Source organism: Rousettus aegyptiacus, unplaced genomic scaffold (genome assembly GCF_014176215.1).
Source record: "Rousettus aegyptiacus isolate mRouAeg1 unplaced genomic scaffold, mRouAeg1.p scaffold_m13_p_17, whole genome shotgun sequence".
In the NCBI taxonomy this organism is placed as follows: Eukaryota; Metazoa; Chordata; class Mammalia; order Chiroptera; family Pteropodidae; genus Rousettus; species Rousettus aegyptiacus.
Genome location: NW_023416292.1, coordinates 30483923 through 30504659, shown reverse-complemented (window position 1 = coordinate 30504659; position 20737 = coordinate 30483923). Strand labels below are relative to the sequence as shown.

Sequence of the window (20737 nt, the reverse complement as noted above, 5' to 3'; positions counted from 1 at the left end):
GTCTCTTCAGCCTGTTAACTCATAGGCTATTTCTTGCCTAAACCATAAATTGGTTACCCAACACACACAGCTTTATGTGGCTGCTATTTCTCAAGTACAGTCACTTATTAAGCTAGAGTCCACGTTCCTGGAGTGCAGGGCCCAACTTAGCCTTCTTTTACCTCCTAAGCCTCATGCTCTCTCTCTCTCTCCTTCAAATGTCCATATCTCTTTACCTGTATCCCTCCTGGGGGACTTCACCTAATTCACCTTGTGTGATAGCCAGTCCTGCTCTTAGTCCTTTCTCACTCACCTCCACTGTGCTCCACCATCTCCAACAGAAGTTCCCATGATCAGAGGCTACGCCTTAATTGTGTGTGCATCCTATACAGCGTGTGCCCCATTAAATATTTAATTACGTCTTCATCTGCCTCTGCTCTGTCTTTACGTTACATGCCCTAAGGGAGGCCCTCCTCATGGCTCATACAGAAAACTGGAGAAAAAGCTCGTAACTCACCTTGTCTCCCTGCCTCATCTCTCAACCAATTGGCAAATTCCAAACATGGAACTCAGTGTAAAGGGAAACTCTGACCAGAGCATTCTCTTGCTTTAGAGAAACAAACAAACAAACAAACAAAAACAACTCTCGATAGTTCCTTTTTTTTTTTTTTTTTTTGTATGGGGTAAAAGCCAAGCTTTTCAGCCTGGCTCACGTGGCCCAGCAAGATCTTCCGCCTCGCTAGGCCCTTATCTCTTCACTCCAACCTCAAACTTGACTCTAGCAGGAAGACACAGCTGGCTTGGCGTTCATTATTCATGCTAAACCATTTCTCCCCAGCTGTACCTATCCCTCTGCCTCCCTGGTGCTTTCCTCTGGCCTGGCCCAGCCCGTCCTGACCAGCCCTCCCACCCACCAACCTCCCCTGCTTGTTTTGGGCGCCTCGTTGGTCTTTGCGCTTTTGGCATTGCGTGGTGATGGTCTGATTCAGTGTACGTTTCTTGAGAACAAAAGCTGGGTTGTTAATATTTTCATATGTGCACAACCTACCACAGCACCCAGGTCCTAGAAGGACTAAAATATCGTGGGATGGATGGTTAGAACTGGAGATCCGCTTGTTAATGTGGCCTGAAGCCGACCTGTTGGTCACCGACCCGTCGAAACATAGGCTTGACCTAGGGAACTCGTCCTCGGCGAGCTCATCCCTTGGCTGGTTTGGTCTTCTGGGACTACAGTGGGATTAAGTTGGCCAGAGTTCAGTGCCAGCTAAGCCATTTAGTCCCCTGCCGTCTCTGGTGCCCAGGCCCACACCGGGCAGATAAAGGTGCACTTAAAATGTCGTGTGACAGCCGGTGACATTCACTGAGCACTCACCATGTCCCAGGTATTGTTCTAAGCGTTTTAAGCAAATTAGTTGATTCAATTCTCAACAGCAATCTTATGAGGTACACACTATTAGTATCTCTGTTTTATAGACGAGGGTTAGAAAAGGTTAATTAACTTTCCTAAGATCGCACAGCCATTGAAAATAAAATCTACGTGCAAACGCAGGCAGCCTGGCTCGAGAGCCTGCCGTCCTCACCATCACCTCAGGCCTCCCTGGGTTCGCCTTTTGCAGAGGTGGTTCTCTCATTTCTCAGGACCTTCCTCTCCCAAGATGGAAGGAGGCCTAAGGGCTAAGAAGAGAACCTTTTTATTTTCACTTACTCAGTTTCCTTACATTCCCTTGTGATTCCCTACTGATGCATATTTAGCCAGGACGAGGCCTGCATTTTCTTATTTTTATCGGCATAAATATATACTCACCCACGAAGACAGCTTTTTCACACACAAAGTTGAGCGATTAGCAAAGGTCCATAATGCAACCAGTGTTGTTTGTTGCAAAGCCATTTCTGGTTCTCAGTGGGCTGAAAACCACACCGTTGCTTCCTCTTTACTTTTGTAGTGAGAGCACAGCATTTGTCACTGGGCCTCTGAATAGCGTCAGTGACACCACCAGGAAAGGTCTGGGCTGGTCCAAATGGCACGCATCCCACGTGTGGCATCTTTCTTTCTCTTTCTGAGTAAGTATCAGAATTCTGCGTGTTTCTCTTGTCACAGGGACTAGGCACCTGGAGGCTGCTGGGTGGTCGAACAGGTCAATTTGGTCTCTACAAGGAAAACAATGCCACACATCTCTGGTGTTGGCAATGAGCAATGATTTTTGACTTTTGTCTGTGTTACTAGATCTGCCAGTTTGGCTGGTTCTGGCTGTACCTTTTCTTTCTGAGCTAGCTTGTCCCTGGAGGTAACACGAAGTTTGGCTCCCCAGGTGAGAGGTTTGCCTAATGTCAGAGCTTGACTAGCTCATGTGCCTTGGGGATGTGGCTGGATAGAAAGAAAGGTTATTAGAGTACTTTGTAGTTTTAGGCCAGGTGTAAAGAAGGTTCTAAATTTCACCCGTGAGCTGAAGTGGGAGTTGACTACTAAGGGACTGAGAAGGGGACAGGAAGATCCACTTGGCTCTGCTGAAGGGCACGCAGCGGGGCCTGAGCGGCATGTAAACATGCTGAAACCAGGTGGAGGAAAGGGAAATTGGAGGCGAATGAGAGAACAGATGAACTGGGCAGGGACAAAGTAGTTCCAGGTAGACAGAGTAGGTAGCAGGTACTTTTGTGCACAGTGGGTTCCTTTAGCATCTGGTAAAGCCTCTGGACTCCTTTTCCGAATAACTTCTTAAATGCATAAAATAGAATGTATAGGATTATAGGGGACTCAGTCTCATTGAAATGCAGTTATCAAAATACGTTTCAATGGATTGTGATGTAGTCATTTATTTGCTTCTTTACGCATTATGTAGTAAGATTTCAAGGCGGTCTGTTAGCTACCAAACTTCCAAGTAGTGATGCGTCTGAGCAGTATTTCAGGATACCTGCGACAACCATAATGTGATATGCAAATATCTACGGCTCGTTGTCTACATTCATTCCTGAAGGAAATATAAAATTTCCATTAAGATTAGTGAAAATAAAGGTGTAGGGTTTTTCTTTTTCACCCAAGTTCATGAACCCTTTAATCTCGTATGTGGACCCCGATTGAGAACTCCTGCTTCGGGACTGGATTGAGTTAGTGCAGGGACTTGAATGACTGGAACGACAGGGGAACTGGAAGAATTTGTAGTCAGCGTGGTCAGGGCTATGGCTAAAGCATTGAAAGGGTGCAGCATCAGCCAGGGGGTGCTTACTAAACAGTGGCTTGAGCTGAACTGGGCTCATGCCTCAAGGGACGTTAGATAGTGCAAGGCAAGGGTCCGATCTGGGGCCGGACAGGGCGAGAGGTGGCCTGCGGGGAAATATCTAGGACCAGCACTGGGTGATCAGTGCCCACTAGGCTGGCCTGGCAGGCGCTGATGACTAGGTGGACTCGTGGGAGCCTTTGCGGAATGTTGGCTGGTGTGTTCCTGTCCGTCCTGTTTAGTTATCTGAGTGTGATTCTCAAGTACAAACTCTCTCGGTGTGTCTGTCTGTCTGTCTGTTTCCCTCTCTCTGGGGAGCAGGCAGGAAGGCCTTGTGGGGTGCAGAAAGTGGTAACCAGGTTCAAAAAGGAGAAGCTAGAAGTTTTTCCTTGACTCTTTGAAACAATTACCTTAAACTGGGTTAACTACTTCTTTCTTCTACATTCTGACTCATCCTTGACACTGATTTTGTATAGAACCACAGTTTTTATGTAACAAACACATAAATCAGGAAGTAACTCGAAAAACTTTGCTATTTATCATCATAAATATGAAGGGGAAAAACAAAAGTAATGAATTAAATGATGATCAATCAATCAATTGCATTATTTAGCAAATATATACTTTATTGTACTTTATTTTTTAAATAGATAGAAAGACTGGTTAACCCTGTTAGAATATGGTGCTAGATGTGGTTAAGGCCGTGGGTAAATAAGCTCTTGGATTTAGCTCTAGGACCTCTGTGATCCGTCACCCCTCACCCTGACTAGCTGTCTTACAAATAAGAGCCATTACCAGAGGAGCCTGCAGAGGAAGGGCTATCGTTTGTCTTGCTAAGACTGTATTCATGAAAAAAAAAAAAATTACACTAATTTATGGACAGAAACCTGAGAATGTAGGTTTCTTGCATGTGCAAAGAAAGAAGTTACTTGTGTTTGATGTTCTCTGGTAGCTTTTGCATAAGGCGGACTGGTCGAAGTGGCTGTTTTTGTGTAGCAAAAAGGTCCGAATCTGGGCCATTTTATACGGTTCAACCTAATAGCTTCCATTCAAATAATACTGAAATGGCAAACTTGGCAGCCCCAGTTATAGTTTTGAAAAAAGCCAATACAGTCAAGGAATTCTTCATTTTTCCAAAGTGTGACTGCAGTGCAGTATGTTCATGCTGAGCTGTGTGCCCAGCAGTCACCGGAAATTTGAGCTGCCGTGCGAAGGTAGCTAAGCCACCGTCCATTAAAGGGGAACGTGACAGGACAGTCCTTCAAGGTGTTTTCGCTCCTCAGGAGGAGGAGAGATGTGTACGACATATCCCACAGAGGATATCTTTATAGTAAGACGCTTCGGCGTGTGATCCGAATGCATAGCCATTTGAATTAACCTCTGTCCGTCATTCTTGCTCACCTCAAGAATACATGTAAAACATCTACACAATCTCTGGTTTTTCTGAGAAAGCAGGACCATCCCAGACATGTTCTTGACCTCATGCCTCTACTAGGACCTTACCCCATTTGTCACCCTCTCTCTGGCTTTGTCCTTCTCTGCCCTCTACTGCTTCTCTGCCTGCAAACATGCAGAGGGACCTGTGGCCGCCCCGGCCCTCCCTGGTTCTCTCTACCCAGAAACTCTTTCTAGCTACCGTCTTATTCTTCCCTTTCCCTTCTACATGAAACTTCTTGAAGTCATTCACACTTCCTGCCGTGGCTTCCGACCCTTGAAACCCGCTGCTTGGGCTTGATTGAAATCTCTTCTACAGAGATCTCCGCCGACATCCTCGTCATCAAACTCAGAGGACTTGCCTCTGCCTTTAGAATCCTCAGCCTCTCAGCATTTCTCAGGCTGGCGAGCTCTTTCTTTTTTACCTCCTTTGGTTTCCAAGCCACTGTGACCTGGCTGTCCTCTTGCCTCCCCAAATCTTCCTTCTATAGGTTTTGTCCCTCATCCAATCCCCTAAATGGAGAGATTTTTCTAGTAATCTGGAGCATTTACAGGAAGCCATGAGAAGCAATGGACAAGGAGAGTCAGAGGTTGGCATTCGCAGATCTGAGTTCAAGTCTGGCTCAACCATTTACAAGTTTTGACATTGCTGAAGATGAAAATATCACAGAGTTCCTGAAGGAATTAGATTAGGATGAAGACTTGAAAGCACAAATATATATACTTAAATATTATGTCCAATTAATTTGTTGGGTATCCTTCCTGTTTATTCCGTGATACTCAGATTTAGTATTTCCAAAATGAAATGCATTCTTTTCTTCCTCATAGCGCTAACTCTTCCTGATATCTTTATTTCTGTTAACAGTACTGTTATTCTCCCAGTCACCCTCATAAAACCTGGGTGTCGTCTCTGATTTCTTCATGCCTTTCATCTCTCCATCCACCTCCACTACCTCCAAGCATCCAACACACTGAAAAACTCTATATTTTATCACCACAGGAGCTCTTAACTTGTCGTTCCTTTCTTTCCATTCCTGATGCCTTCATCACTTCTCTCCTGGGCTACTATGATTACCTGATGTCTATTTCTAATTTTCATCAGTCTACACACAATCGTCAGGTTAATTTTCCTACGTCTTTTCAGACATTCTTAGTGGATTCCTCATTGCCTAATCAATCAAGTCCAAACATTTAATCATGATAGTCAAGTCCTTCATGCTCTGGACCCACATTTCCTATTCAGTCTTACCTTCCCCTATTAATCTTCGTGCAACTCTCCCTTTAATCTAACTGATTACTCCCTATTTTCTGAACAAGTCTTTAGATTCCTATTCATGCAGTCTTGTCACGAAGTCCCCTCACCACAGAGGTCCTGTCTCCCCACTTAAATTGTCATAATCTTCCCAGTTCTCCCAAGTTCATTTCTAATACTCTCTCTCATAAACGTGACCTGTTTCCGTCCCCTCACGAATGGAATCCTCCTTCCTTCAAATTCCTCAGAGCATTTTTATCATCTCTCTCTATGAAGACTATCATTCTACTTGACTGACTTATAAAATCCAGAAGTCAGAGATTATCCCAAACCTATCTTTGTATCTTGGTTCCTGATGCATCAGAAATACCATAAGTGGTTGAATTAATATTTATCAAATTGGCCAAAAAAAAAAAAAAAAAAGAAGTGCTAGTTTCCACAGTAAAACATTTCAAAGGTGGTACCTATCTCTCTGAAAAGTTATGGAAAACGTTGAAGAAGTGTTGCCTTGCTACCAAAAATAACATGGAAACATGTCCTGATATAAACAGGTTGGTAGTACCTCAGAAACCACACTTTTATCATGAAATATAGCACCTAAGGAAAGCTAATAAAAATTAATGCACAATTTGACCAATAAGTAAAAGGTAAAAGCCATGTGATCACCACCCAGGTCAAGGAGAACATGGCCAGGACCCTACAGCACCCGTCTACCTGCCATGTGTCCCGCAGACCACAACCCTCTCTCCTGTGCGGTCATTTTCCTGATGGGCATGATCACCACTCCTAGCTTCTCTCTTTTTTAAATGTTTTTACCCCTATGTTTGCATCACTAAACAACACACTACAGTTTAGTCCATTTTAAAACTATGAAGAGTAGAATTGTTCCGTGAATAGTCAAAAAGATTAAAAAATATTTTGCACGTTCTGTTACACACAGCCATCCGTAGAATTGCAACTCACATTTCACCCACGTTCATTTCTGGATAATATTCCATTTTATGAGTGTACCAGAGTTTGTCCTCCTGTTGATGGACATATGGGTGCTCTCTAGTTTGGGGCCATGATGAACAGCGTGCTGTGGAGAGCCCCTCATGCATAGCCTGGCACAGTACATGCTTTTCTCCAAGGTCTGTGTATAAGCCTGGCCGGCGTTGCTGAACATGTTTTGAATTTCCTCTAGAGTATAATTATTTGGTAAGTAATAATTAAAATTTTTCTTGGATGGTCTAACTTCTATTCTTAGGCATAATTCAAATATATTAATTTGAATGTTTTAAATCATTACCGGAAATGCGTGTGGTTGGTCGTTCGGTTGGTTGGTTGATTTTCAGTCTGGCGTTGAACACGCACGTGCCGTTTTCATTGGCTGCATCAGGTGGCTACTCGCCCTTTCTGCCATTTTTCTTTGTCGGCCCCCTTCGATGAGAATTGTCGGTATTCCAGAATTCCTCGACTCGGACTTCGCATGGCCCCTATGATGTCATTTCCCTTTTCTCTCACTTCGTTTTTTTTTACTCCTGCTTTTTTTTTTTTTTTTTTTTTTTTTTACTCTTTGTCCCGGAGAGTCACGAAATTCAGCAGACATGCCGCTTCTTCATGCCTTCTGAACATGACTCTGCGAACCTCTCACGCTGGTGCTCACTCCCTGGCGGATTCTGCAGGTGCCTTTTTGCCTCGTTTCTGCCTCGTCTTCCCCTTCCGCGGGCCCTCGGTCCCCAGGGCGAGGTCGAGCTCACCCTGTGGCATCTCTGTCATTTTTTCATTGCTCTTTCCGTAAACACAAAATAAACTAGCCTTTAACATTAACATAATAAAGCAACGCATACATTTTCATTTCTGGAAAATGCTCCATTTTGAAAATGTGTACGGCAGAGGAAATGTTACCATTTAATAATATATTTCTTTTCCCCTTTAAATCTAATACCTGAGATTTGTCCCAACAGGAAACATTCCATAGCGTCTCAACTGAAATCTTGGGGTAAGAGAAGAACTAAAATTAATTCTGATCCCAGATCCTACTGGGCTTGACAGCCATCTTTACGATGCTTTTCCATAAAGCTGTACTGGCTCTTTAAAAAACAATTACAAAACAGAAAAACCTCTGCGGTATAGGAATGAAGACCTGGTGTCTCTCCCGGTGCTGATTTTAGCTAGCCTCGCATCAGACCTGGCCAGGCGGTTCAGATGGTTTCAACCAACCAGCAAGAAAAAGCATGGGACCGTGGGCAGCGCTGTTAACTTTGCTTCTCCGGCAGTCACTTCTATGAGAACAGGTGCCCAGGAATTTGAGGCTTGGGAAGCATGTGCTGAATTTCCCCATAAAATAATGTAAAGCGAATTATCATACAATGTATTTACTTTAAATCGGTTCCCTTAGATAAGCAGTTACGCTTCATGGCAGGGACCATGATACACTGATGAAACTAAACTTGTTTTTAAGAGACTAGAGACCACGATGGAAGTTAAAGTTATAAAAGAATAATTAACTCATCAAGCCATTCCGCTGCTCCTCAGCCTGAAGGTGTTGAACGTTTGAGTTGATTATAGCTAATAACCTGAGATCTCATTTACTCGAATTGTAATACAGGGAGCTCCATAAGGTGGCACTTTGGGAAATGGAGCACTAATCTATTTTTATTCCCTTTCTTTCTCCTACTTGCAAGCTAAGCTCAGCATTGGCCAGAGAGAAGTCACAGTTCAGAAAGGACCACTGTTTAGAGCTGAAGGTTACCCTGTCAGCATCGGCTGCAATGTAACTGGCCACAAGGGACCTTCCGAGCAGCATTTCGAGTGGTCTGTTTTCCTGCCGACAGCTCCGACCCGAGAAGTCCACATCATCAGCACTAAAGATGCCGGCTTCTCTTACATGGTGTATGCGCCGCGGGTGCAAAGCAGAGAAATCTACGTGGAGAGGGTCAAGGGCAGCGCGGTCTTTTTGCACATCTCAAAGCTCCAGATGAAAGATGCTGGCGAGTATGAGTGTTACACACCGAGCACTGATGAAAAATACTACGGGAATTACAGTGCAAAGACTACTCTGATTGGTAAGCTGATCACCCGTCTCTGCTAGCCAGCCAGAGAAGCCTGAGCCTCCATCGTGACAGCGCCCTGTATTGTGACACGGCTTTACATTGTGCTGTTTGCTTTGATGAAAGAGCCCAGGCACCCCTCTGGATATTTTGGAGATGTGTCACAAATAGGTATCTCATATTCTCCAAAACTCTCAATTCATTTTTCCAGTCAGCTTTGCCCCAGAGACTGAGATCATGTGTGGTCTTCCCAAGGCCTTGTCCACAGCTAAGCTTAGCTTGGTAATAGCAGCAGCATCAGGCAAAGCTCTGGGTTATCTCCCCATGTTAGGTCTCTTTGTGGAGGCAGAACATTAACTCGATAAGAGAGCTGGTGTTATAAGTCATTAACTTATTTTCAAACTACTGTTCTCCAGCGTATTTACCGAAAGGGGGACAGTGATCGTTCTTGCAACTCCCATTTTGTCCCTTTGCCTGGGATATCTCATCACCCCTTTTTCAGCCAAGCAAATGTACACTTCAGGACCCAGTTTAGACATTACCTCTCTGGCGAGCCCTGGCCTGACTGTTTCCGGCAGTAATCCCATCTTGGTTTTCCCTTGATGCTCGATTCATACCAGCTTATGTGGTAATTGGCTCCTTCCTCACCCTGAGTTCCAGGAGAAGAGAATGTTGATCTCAGCCCCTCACACAGCGGCCAGCACTGAGTAGCTGCTAAATAAATATTCATCCATTAAGTGTTGCTTTCACATAAGCTGAAGCTGTGTGATTTCCTTTGAGTAAAGAGAGAGTGGTAGGGTAGTCGAGTGGTTATCAAAACTTTGGTCAGGGTTGCATTTTGGCTCTGAATGATAGATCATAATGGGTGATTTCAGAACTCTGTTTTATACAGGAGCAGGTTAAGGAAGTGAAGTGACTCACTCCAGTTCATATAGTCAAATAGGGACAGATTTAGGATCAGAAACTAGGTCTTCCAGCTCCCAGCACGTTTCCCCTTTAAATAGTCTGTGTCTGAGCAGCTATCTTGGTTAAAGTCTACACTAAAAATGTAAAGTCAGGGTCAGTACATCGGTGAGCCATCGGCTTTGCTAAGTTCCAAAGACTGTATGTACATAGATGCCAGTGTCCCCGTGGGCAGTGGGGAAAGCATATAGCTGGTGGAAAAGTAACTCAAAGTAGGTGCTTTGCAGATGGTGGGTCCGGGCGCCATCTTCATCTAAGGAGACTAGTCCGACAGGTACTGGGCCAGCCAATGATCTCCATTCCTTTGCTTCCAGTTATTCCAGATACCCTCTCTGCCACCATGAGTTCCCAGACTCTCAATAAGGAGGAAGGCGAGCCATTAGAACTTACCTGTGAGGCTGCCAAAGCCACAGCTCAACATACCCACCTGTCTGTCGCCTGGTACCTAATGCGGGATGGAGAAAGAAGTCAAGGCATCGAGATTATTTCCCTCTCCAAAGATTTTGTGTTGATCCCTGGGCCCTCGTACACTGAGAGGTTTGTAGCCGGTGACGTGAGGCTTGACAAGCTCGGGGCCTCTACCTTCAGGCTGACCGTAGGGAGCCTGCGGCCCTCAGATCAAGGCCAGCTGTTCTGTGAGGCAACTGAATGGATTCAGGATCCAGATGGAACCTGGACTTTCATCACGAAAAAGCAGACAGATCAAACGACTCTGTGGATCCAGCCAGCAGGTAATTACCTTCTCAAGAAATTCATTAATATACTGGTCGTGCGTATTTATGGGATAAATTTTTGTTGTTTCCTAATCTTTCGTTGGATTCCCCCAAAAGAAGTCATTTAGAAAGCTTGAGTAAATTTTGTTTTTGTCATCTGGGAAGCATAAATTAAAGAAAGACATTAGTTTTGGCCCTGTCCACGGGAAGCTTTCTATGGGATAAGAGCTGTTGAACAGTTAGATAGCCGTGTGTGGAAATAGCTTCGTTACTGTTCTCGCCAGACTCTGCAGGGAGCCTGAGCCTCAGACATGTGAAACGCTCTGCCTAAGGTCGCCCAGCTGCTGAGAGGTGGAGCTGACATTTGAAGTCAAGTGTGTCACCACAGACACCTGGGCCTCAGAGTCACTGTCACTTCCAATGTAAAGTCTCGTCTTAGTGGAGAAATTTTCTTCCACCTGGAATGGTGTTACTCCCCTCGATCCACTGGCATTTCCATCAAAGTGAACAGAAAGCCTCTCAGCTATGATTCCCGGCCTCTCTGCATAGGCTTTGGTCCAGTAAGAGGAGGTCGCTAAAACTGTATATGTCCACCCTAACGGCAACGATCCAAGGCAGATTCCTGTAGTTCTCTCTCTCTCTCTCTCTGAGAAATTTTATTCTATTGCATTAAAAATTGTCCAGATGGCATTAAGTGTTCACGTTATACTCGGCGAGTTCAATGGGGACGTATCACGGGCGCTTTTTTCCCTTCTCTTTTAGCTCTCAATTTTTTTAATGTAAAACGATCTTTGTTTTTACTTATTTTGATGGATAAAAATTGTACATGTTTCAGGTGTACAACATGGCTTTTTTACAGCATGTTTTGATATACACATGTATTGTGAAATAATTACCACCGTCAAGCTAATTAACATATCCATCACCTTATACGGCGTGCGTGTGTGTGTGTGTGCGTGTGTGTGTGTGGTGAGAACACTTAAGATCTACTCTTTTGGCAAGTGTCAAGTGTACAACCCAGTGTTATCAGCTGTAGTCACCATGCTGTGCATTAGATCTGCATAACTACGTTTGTACCCTTTGACCAACATCTCCCCATTTCCCCACTCCCTCCAGCCCTGGCAACCACCATTCTACTCTCTGCTCCTATGAGGTCTGCATTTTTAGATTCCACATATAGGTGAGACCCTGCAGAATTTGTCTTTCATGTTTAGCTTCTTTCACTTAGCATAATGTCCTCCAGGTCGATTCATTTTGTTGAAAATGGCAGGATTCCCTTTTGTCTCCTGGCCGAATATTCCGTTGTGAACACATACACATACTACAGTTTCTTCATCTATTGACAGACACTTAGGTTGTTTCCATATCCTGCCTTTTATGGATAATGGACATGGGAGTGCAGACATCTCTTCAAGGTACTGATTTCATTTCCTTTGGCTATGTACCCAGAAGTGAGATTGCTAGATTATATGGTAGTTCTATTTTTAATTTTTGAAGAACTTCCCTGCTATACCAATTTACATTCCATAATAGCTATACCAATTTACATTTCCACTAACAGTGTGCAAGAGTTCCCTTTTCTCCACATTCTCACCAACATTTATCTTTGTTTAGTAATAGCAATTCTAATAAATGTAAGGTGATACCTCAGAGTTTTAATTTGCATTTCCCTGATGATTAGTGACATTGAGCATCTTTTCGTATACTCGTTGGCCATCTATATATGTCTTTTTCGAAGGAATGTCAATTCGGGTCTGTTGCCCAGTTTTTTTTGAATCGGGTAATTTGTTTTTTTGCTATTAAGTTGTATGAGTTCCTTGTATATTTTGGATATTAATCCCTTATCAGACATACAGTTTGCAAATATTCTCTCCCAGTTTGTAGATTGTCTCTACTCTGTTGATTGTTTTGCTGTGCAGAAGCTTTTTAGTTTGATACAATCTCACTTGTCTATTTTCGCTTTTGTTGTCTGTGATTTTAAGGGGTCAGAAAACCATTGCCTGAACTAATTTCAAGAAGCTTTTCTCTTCTCTTCTAGTAGTTTTACAGTTTCAAGTCTTATGGTTAAATCTTTACTACATTATGAGTTGATTTTTTCTATATGGCGTGAAATAAGAACCCAACTTCATTCTTCTGAACGTGACTGTGCAGTTTTCTCGGTACCATTTATTGAAGAGACTGTTTTTTCCCCATCGTGTGTTCTTGGCACTCTTAACAAAGATCCATTGACATAGATGTATGAATTTATTTCTGGACTCTCTCTGTAAGTCTATTTTTATGTCGGTATCATACTGATTTTTATTACTGTAACTTCGTAATATATTTTGAAATCAGTAAGTGTGATACCTCTAGCTTTGTTCTTGCTCAAAGTTGCTTTGGCTGTTTGTGATTTCATATGAATTTTAGGGTTGTTTTTCTATTTTGGTTAAAATGCCATTAGAATTTTGATAGAGATTGCATTGAATCTGTAGATTGCTTTGGGTGGTATGCACATTTTAACACTATTAATTCTATTTCTTAAATTAATGTTTTATAATTTTCATTATATAGATCATTCTCCACCTTGGTTAAATTTATTCCCAAATATTTTCTTCTTTTTGGTGCTATTGTAAATACCAATTTTTCTTAATTTTTTTTTTCCGAGAGCTCATTGTTAATGTATAGAAATGCAACTGATTTTTTTTTTTGTATGTTCATTTTGCATCCTGCAGTTTTACAGAAATCGTTTATTAGTTTTAATAGTTGTTTTGGTGAAGTCCGTTGGAAGTTCTACGTATAAGATCATGTTATCTGTAAACAGAGATGATTTTACTTCTTTTTTTTCTGACTTAGATGCCTTTTATTTCTTTTTTGAATAATTGCTCTGGCCACAACCTCCAGTACTCTGTTGATTAGAGGTGGTGAGCATGAGCATTCTTGTCTCATTCCTGATCTTAGAGGAAAAGCATTCAGCTTTTCACTGTGAAGAATGATGTCAGCTGTAGAATTATATATCACATGTGCTTTTAACGCAGGAAAATCCCAGTGGATAGTTTCAGCCAAAAAACAAACAAACAAACAAACAAACAGAGAAAGAAATCACAATTTCTAGTAACTCAGCATAGTATAAAATATTTTATGTTTTTCACTAAAAAAGATACTGTGCTGTATACTTTATACATCTATGTATACATCCTGCTGAATGGGATTACATTCAGAAAACATGTATGCTCTTCTTCCTGAGTGATTTAAGAAATAGTCATGGGCATTTTTGATTCTAGACGTTTGTTTTTTTTTTTTTTGGCTTACCTACTCCTCGGAACTGAAACCCACATGAAATTCAATGCCCGTACTCTCCTTACAGGGAATATCGTCTCCCTCTGTTACTGAAAGGGCAGATGCAGTGGCCTGTCTAAATACCTGCCTTGCTTTTGTTTCCTAGGGAGAGATTTTCAAGTCAACGTTACAACCGAGAGCACATTTGCTGCGGGAAAGCCCTTAGAACTGCTTTGCTTGGTAGTGGGCAGTGGCCGGGACCCTCAGCTTCAGGGCACTTGGCTCTTCAATGGGGTGGAAATGGCCAGTATTGATGCTGGTGGAGTCCTGGGCCTGAAAGAAGACTACAAAGAGAGAGCAAGGGAAGGACAACTCCAGGTTTCAAAGTTAAGCCCCAAGGCTTTCTCTCTCAAGATCTTTGCTGCAGGCCCAAAGGATGAAGGCGCCTACAGATGTGCTGTGGCAGAGGTGACAAGAGCTCAGGTGGGCTCCTGGCAGGTGCTTCAGAGAAAGCAGTCACCAGACAGCCACGTGCACCTGAGGAAGCCAGCAGGTATGTGAAGCCGGGACCAGACACCATCCGGCTGCTTTTGGATCCTCTCTTTTATGAGGACAGGGTACCATCAGGGATGCAACCGAGGTCTCTCGAAGAGTCAGGTTCCAATCACATCACTTTGAGGGGAAAGTAAAGGAAAGCACCCAAACTAGCTGAAGACCTGAGTCCCATTCTTGAGCCATTAAATGAGTCACGACCAGGGATATACCACTCTACACCTCTAAATCTCGGCTTCCTCAAATGTAAAATAATGACATATGATTAGATTTCCCTTACATCCCTTCTTCGATTCCATTTGTTGTTAGTCTTAATTTTTATACATTGGGTTTTTCTCTAAGCAGAGAACGCCTTTAGTAATGAAGCCCTCTCTCTGTCTTTTTTTCGTTGTGTGTGTGTGTGTGTGTGTGATGTGGGTCGGTTAGGAGGAAAGCGCTTCACTTTGCCTCCTTCCTGGGGAATGAACACCCACATTACACACCCACACCCTTATGACAGTCTTCAGATGCCTTGTGTCTATCCTCTGTCATCTTAACTTGATACAGGCGATGACCCTAGGTCTTAATGCTGCATCAAAGCGTGACTCAGAGCAAGGAATGAAGAAGGAAATTATATTGGGCAGACTCTTTTCTCTACATTTCTCTGTGACGTGGTGAGACTCCCGTCCACATGGGTCTGAATATCTGTAGGCATGAAACTGGAGAAGCCATTGAGCTCTCATTTAGTTTATCAAGGCTGGATGACCGGAAATATGTTGGAATAATCAGTGCTTCATGTGGGGCTAGAAAACAGACAAATCCACAACTAATACAGTCGTCTCTAGGTCTCTGCAGGGTACAGGTTTCAGGACCCAGTGTGGATGCCACAATCTGTGGATTCAAGTTCCTTATATAAAATGACACAATGTTTGCATATAACCTATGCATATCCTATATACTTTCAATCAGCTCTAGATTGCTTATAATACCTAATACAATGTAAGTGCTGCGTAAATTGTATCATTTTATTATTGTTATACTGTATCATTTCGGGAGTGATGATAAGAAAAAGAAGGCTGTGCATGTTCAGCACAAATGCGACCTTCTTAGGCCTAACTACATAGTACATCTCAGCAACCATGCAACTTCTCTCTTTTGGGGTATTTTCAGTAGGTTGGCGAATCAGTAGATGTGGAATCATGCATACGGAGGGCTGACTGTATTAGGATTTTCTGGGCTGAGTATTAAATTCAGTCTAGAAAGATCGATTTACCCAAAAGGAAAAAACAAAACAAAACAAATAAAAAATAAAGATATCCTTGTGTTACTTTCTAACTGGAAGAAGCATCTCTGAAGAGAGAGAACTTTTCCTTCCCTGCTCTTCTTCATCACCCCGTTTACTTGGAATGAAGACACGGAAGCTCTGGCCTAGAGTGGCAAGCCAGGAAGTGCGTTGGTGTTACTTTTCACACTAAATATTTGGCCTAACTTTCTAGGAATCAGGAAAAGCTATGTAGGTGGTTTACTATTCACACAGAGCTAAATCTTTGCTTTGTGCATCTTAAATCTCTCCGGGAACGTATCTATGACCTTTCTTAAACTCAGTATGTGGGAATTCGTACCAAAGGGACCTACTGATGTGTTTCATGACACGTAAGGGTTGGGGGATCATCCAGAGCTAAAAATAGCCCTTCTCGTAGGCTGGAGTCCAAACTGGGTCTAATATGTAGGAACAGAAAAGGTTATTAGCAAATTTATTAAGGATTCTCTGTGCATTCAGTTTCGAAAGTCAAATCATTACTTGAGATATGAGCAGAGTTTTATCATTCTATGAATATTTTAAACAAAAGGGGGTACATTCACTGTGAATGTGTAACTTATCCACACTTTGTAAGCTTTTTACTTCTTACCAAGAGGCAGTAATGACCACGACGAACTAAGAAAAGCTCTTTTTTTTTTTTTGAAAAAAAACTGATGTTAGTTAAAACTGATCATAATGGTTATATTAGAGTAGTAAGATTCTGAGTAACAATTTCTCTCTAATTTCTAGGCTTTAGTTATGAATCTATTTTTAACTTGAAAAAATTTAAGTATAATCATGCCTGTAATACCCAAAATTTGGAAGCAGATTTGCATATATATTATTTGTGGACATTAACCTTCATTCAGCCTTTGCAACTTACATACATAGATACATAAAACAGTAGACGACTGACCTCCTTCCTCACTCAGCAGGGAAGAACAATTTGCGTATTCATTTAGATCCTATTTAGATTGCTAATGCCAGTTCTATTTTGTTTTTCTCTTTTGTCTTTGAACTACCTCTGCATTCACTAAGTGCCTATTATTACATACTAATGCTAATAGCTGACCTTTACTGGGTGCTTACTCTGCCAGCCAGGCCAAGCCCTTTGCATGTATGTGCCTGCCATTCGTTTAGTTCTCTCAACAGTGAGATAAGGTGGGTGCTCTTACTACCTCTGTATTTACAGGAAAGAAAATTGAGGCTCAGAGAGGTCAACTATGTTGCCCGAGATAATTCTGGCCCCAAGGACCTTGGCCTTAAGCATGAAGCTGGGCTACCTCAGGTGCATAAGCACCTGAAGTATCTTTGCATTGCCCACAAAGCACTCAGGACAAAGCCTTGCACAGGAAGTGCTTGTTGAATGAATGTCTCCATTTCTACACGTCTTGAATTTCCCATCTGGGAACCAGATTTACATTTATTGTTTTACACTGTAGTTCAGATGAAAGAAGGATCTTCACTCAGCATGTATACATACATACATGCATACATACATCATACATGCATATATACATCATACACACATACATACAATTTAAAAAAAAAGAAATACGCATGCATGGCATATTTTGCCCCAAGTAATTGTTTTTAATGGTAATATTGTGAGCCGAAATCTAGTTAACGACACTCCTTATACCTGTTCGAAACACATACTAATTACGGGAGGAGAAGCGGGGAGAGGAAGGTCATTTTGAACTGTGAAAATCTGAACTCCAAAAAACTAAAAGTTTAGTAAACACACTCCATTACTTTGAGAATCATACACTCACCCTAACTCATCTAACAAAACATTGCCAGATGTTTTCCCGATTGGGTGTTCTTAAGGAAGGGCTGATTTAACAAATCACTAAAAATAAGAGCAAACTGTAAATTGTTTAAGTGTAAATAGGTTCTTTCTGCTGTCTTGTTTCTACTGTTTAAGTGTTTAGAAAGTCTTTTTTCCCCCCCTGGGGGTGGTGCAGGAGTAAACAGCCTAATTTGTCACAAATTAGTCAATTTCTAATTAATGAGCTCTTACTGTGTTTTAGAAAATTTTTCATTTACCTGAAATGCTTTTTTTCCTTCTAAATCTATAATCCACAGCAAGAAGCCTGGTCATGTCTACCGGGAACAAGCGGCCAGTGGTGTGGGAAGGGGAAGCACTAACCCTTCTCTGCAAGGCGGACGGGGCCGAAAGCCTCCTGTCTGTGACCTGGTGGCACGTCCCACAGGGCCGGACGCAGCCGCAGTTAGTGGCCGGCATGAAGCAGGATGGCACTGTGCAGCTGAGTGACTCCTACGGGGAACTCGAGAGTCACGGCAACGTGAGGCTGGAGAAGACGGACTGGGGATCTTTCCAGCTGGAGGTCCCCTCCACCAGCGTGACAGACAGCGGGACATACGAGTGCAGAGTGTCTGAGAGGACCCGGAACCAGGCCGGAGAGCAGAGCTGGACTCAGAAGATAGCGGTCACTGTGAAGTCTCTGCGTAAGTGTCAGTGAAATCCTTTTCTTAACTCGCACATCACCGGCACTGTTCTTTTGCTGTGGAATCCTTGGCATTAGATGGCGTGTCATCCCGAATCCCCTAGTTATGGTATGTGTACCCCAGGACACAGAGCATAGTCTCTGGTTACCATGTCTGTCAACGAATCTCTAAAGTCCACTCATCTTTAGGGTGTGACATGTAAGTTGTCATTCAAGGCCAAAAACAAAATCCTATGAATTGGAGTGGTCTCGTAGAAGAGATATGCTGAGTGAGGCTGAGCCTCGTACACTCAGGCTTCTGACAGCTGCAGGCCTGGGACTGCAGAGCCTCTCTAGCATGCGCGAGAGTGTATGGAAGCTGAGTGGGGGTAAGGGGAGGAGGCCGGCCGCTGGGGCTGGGGAGCGCTCCCCCGACGCGACAGCAGCTGTCCAAGTAGCAGGCCGGAGAAACACTGCCTGTTTGTTGTCACTGCTGAGCACACTCTGAGAGGAGGGTCAGCTTTGGAAAATCAAGGTCACAATTCAGGACAGACTGTACTGTGAATCGGCTGCTTTCCCCACCCCCCGATCCTTGAGACTCCCGATGTATGAATGCAGGTCCCATGAGCAGAGGTGGAGACGAGGAAAAGTCGGCAGGACTGTACTTTGGTTTGATAAACATATTAGAAATCGTGTTTCACATTTCTGCCCACAGAATCAAGTTTACAAGTCAGTCTGATGAGCCGTCAACCACAAGTGACATTAACCCACACCTTAGACCTGTCCTGCATAGTGGCGGCTGACTACGCTGACCTCAAGGTGCCACTCACCGTGACCTGGCACTTCCAGCCGGCTGGGTCTCAAGCCTTTCACCAGCTTATTCGAATCACTCACAACGGCACAATCGAATGGGGCCACTTCCCGTCCCAGTTCCAAAGGAAATCGAAGGTTTCACAGTCTTCGTTTCGTTCTCAACTTCTAATCCACGATGCCACCGAGGAGCAGGCGGGCGTGTATCAGTGTAAAGCGGAAGTTTATGACAGAAATTCCCTACACACAGGTGGCCCCATGAGGGCTTCCGCCATCTCTCACCCGCTGCAGATAGCCGTCACTTTCCCAGGTAAATCGCCGCTTGAAATTAATCCCTGCTTTAAAAAAAAAAAAAAAAAAGAATTCCTCCGACTTTAGATAAGTTATAGAATGAAGGCATAAAGTACCTTCTTCCTGTGTTTGTACCGTATAAATAAACCACATAGAAGTGACATCCAGAATCACATTAAGTTAGCATGCACAGCATGGCCATCTTTGCTGCTAAAACATTGAAATACTTACACTAAGAGTAACCACTATCCATGTTCCTCCCCCATCTTCCCAGAAGTCCCCACCAGCCAGCTACTAAAGGGACCGCGTGGCCCGGCAGGGGCCCTCTGGGGCCAGCTCCAGTGGAGGGACAGTCTTTCGGACTGATCCCTGCTCATGCCTCACCAGTCATTAGATGTTTGGGCTGTCTCCCCAGTGTGTGGATAATATAAATTCCACCAGAGTACACTTATGCACTTACTTTAATGTGTCCATGTATAAGGGAGAACTTATGATTATAGCCAAATATAATTTACCTTGTCAGTTGGTAATAGAGCATAGAGGTTAAAAGTAAGACGCAACCCGGGCAGAGTGCCACTGTGTGAAGTATCTTTTTTCGTGACTTTCACTCTCTTAGGGCAGAGTGTTCGGTAGCCTTTGAAGTCATTTGGATCTGAGAAGCACTGATAGCAGCATAGCTTGAAACAAGGCATTTAACCTGTCCAAGCCGAGTTACCTCGTCTATAAATTGCTGATGTGCAGTTTAGAGGTGGTGGCATAGATATACTGGGCCCAGTACAGTGCCTGACCCACAAAGCGGAGGCTCAGACATGCTCTGAGCTGTCATTTTTCTCTCTGCTGCTGAGCCATATTTTTGGTGATGGTCATGGCCCTTGCTGATGAACTCATGACTTAATTTATGTATCCTTTTTGTGGATTTCGAAGTTGTTGGCCCAATCCTTTCTCCTCGAAACTTCTGTTTTCCTGGGCCTCGTGATACGAGGTTTCCTTGGTTTCTGACCTAACACTCTGAGTGCTCCTTCTCATCCTCCTGCAGAATTCCCCTCCTCCACTGAGTCATCCCTTGGGGTTCCGCCCTCAGCTTGCTCCCTTCTCATTCTGTAGTCTCCTGAAGTGGCTTTATTTCTACCCATGGATTCAACCCATGTACTGGCAACTCCCAAATCCATTATCCCGAAAGCCTCCTCTTCTGATCACCAGACTCACCTGTGCAACTGCCTCCGAGACATGTCTACGCTCAATGTGTCAAACATAAATGCACCATTCTTATCCCTCCAGAGCCGCTACTCATGCATTGTTCTCTATGTCCCCATCACCCACCAGGGACCTATGTGGGACGCCCGAGTCATCCACGACTCGTGTCCAAACTCACACAGCGTGGTATGCAAGGTCCTTATTCATTCAGGACATTATGACTTTCCAGCATTATCTCCTTCTGCTTCCATCTTGAATTTGAGCTCCAGACACATTGAACTTCTTGCAGTTCCTCAAACACTCTTTGTTCTCTCTTACTTT

At 43.4% G+C, this 20737-nt stretch overlaps 1 protein-coding gene across 4 annotated transcripts in view; it reads left to right on the top strand.

Moving 5' to 3' along the window:
• Positions 1 to 1550: 1550 nt before the first annotated feature.
• Positions 1551 to 20737, top strand: part of CD101 (CD101 molecule) — a 33052-nt gene continuing 13865 nt past the window's right edge. For 3 of the 4 annotated variants that reach the window (XM_016124421.2, XM_016124422.2, XM_016124423.2), the window contains exons 1-6: positions 1551 to 2040; positions 8544 to 8924; positions 10187 to 10603; positions 14007 to 14393; positions 17760 to 18143; positions 18837 to 19241. In XM_016124421.2, coding sequence (XP_015979907.2) covers positions 1998 to 2040; positions 8544 to 8924; positions 10187 to 10603; positions 14007 to 14393; positions 17760 to 18143; positions 18837 to 19241 — 2017 coding nt within the window. In that variant the 5' untranslated portion in view covers positions 1551 to 1997. The other variant, XM_036235031.1, reaches the window with a different exon arrangement.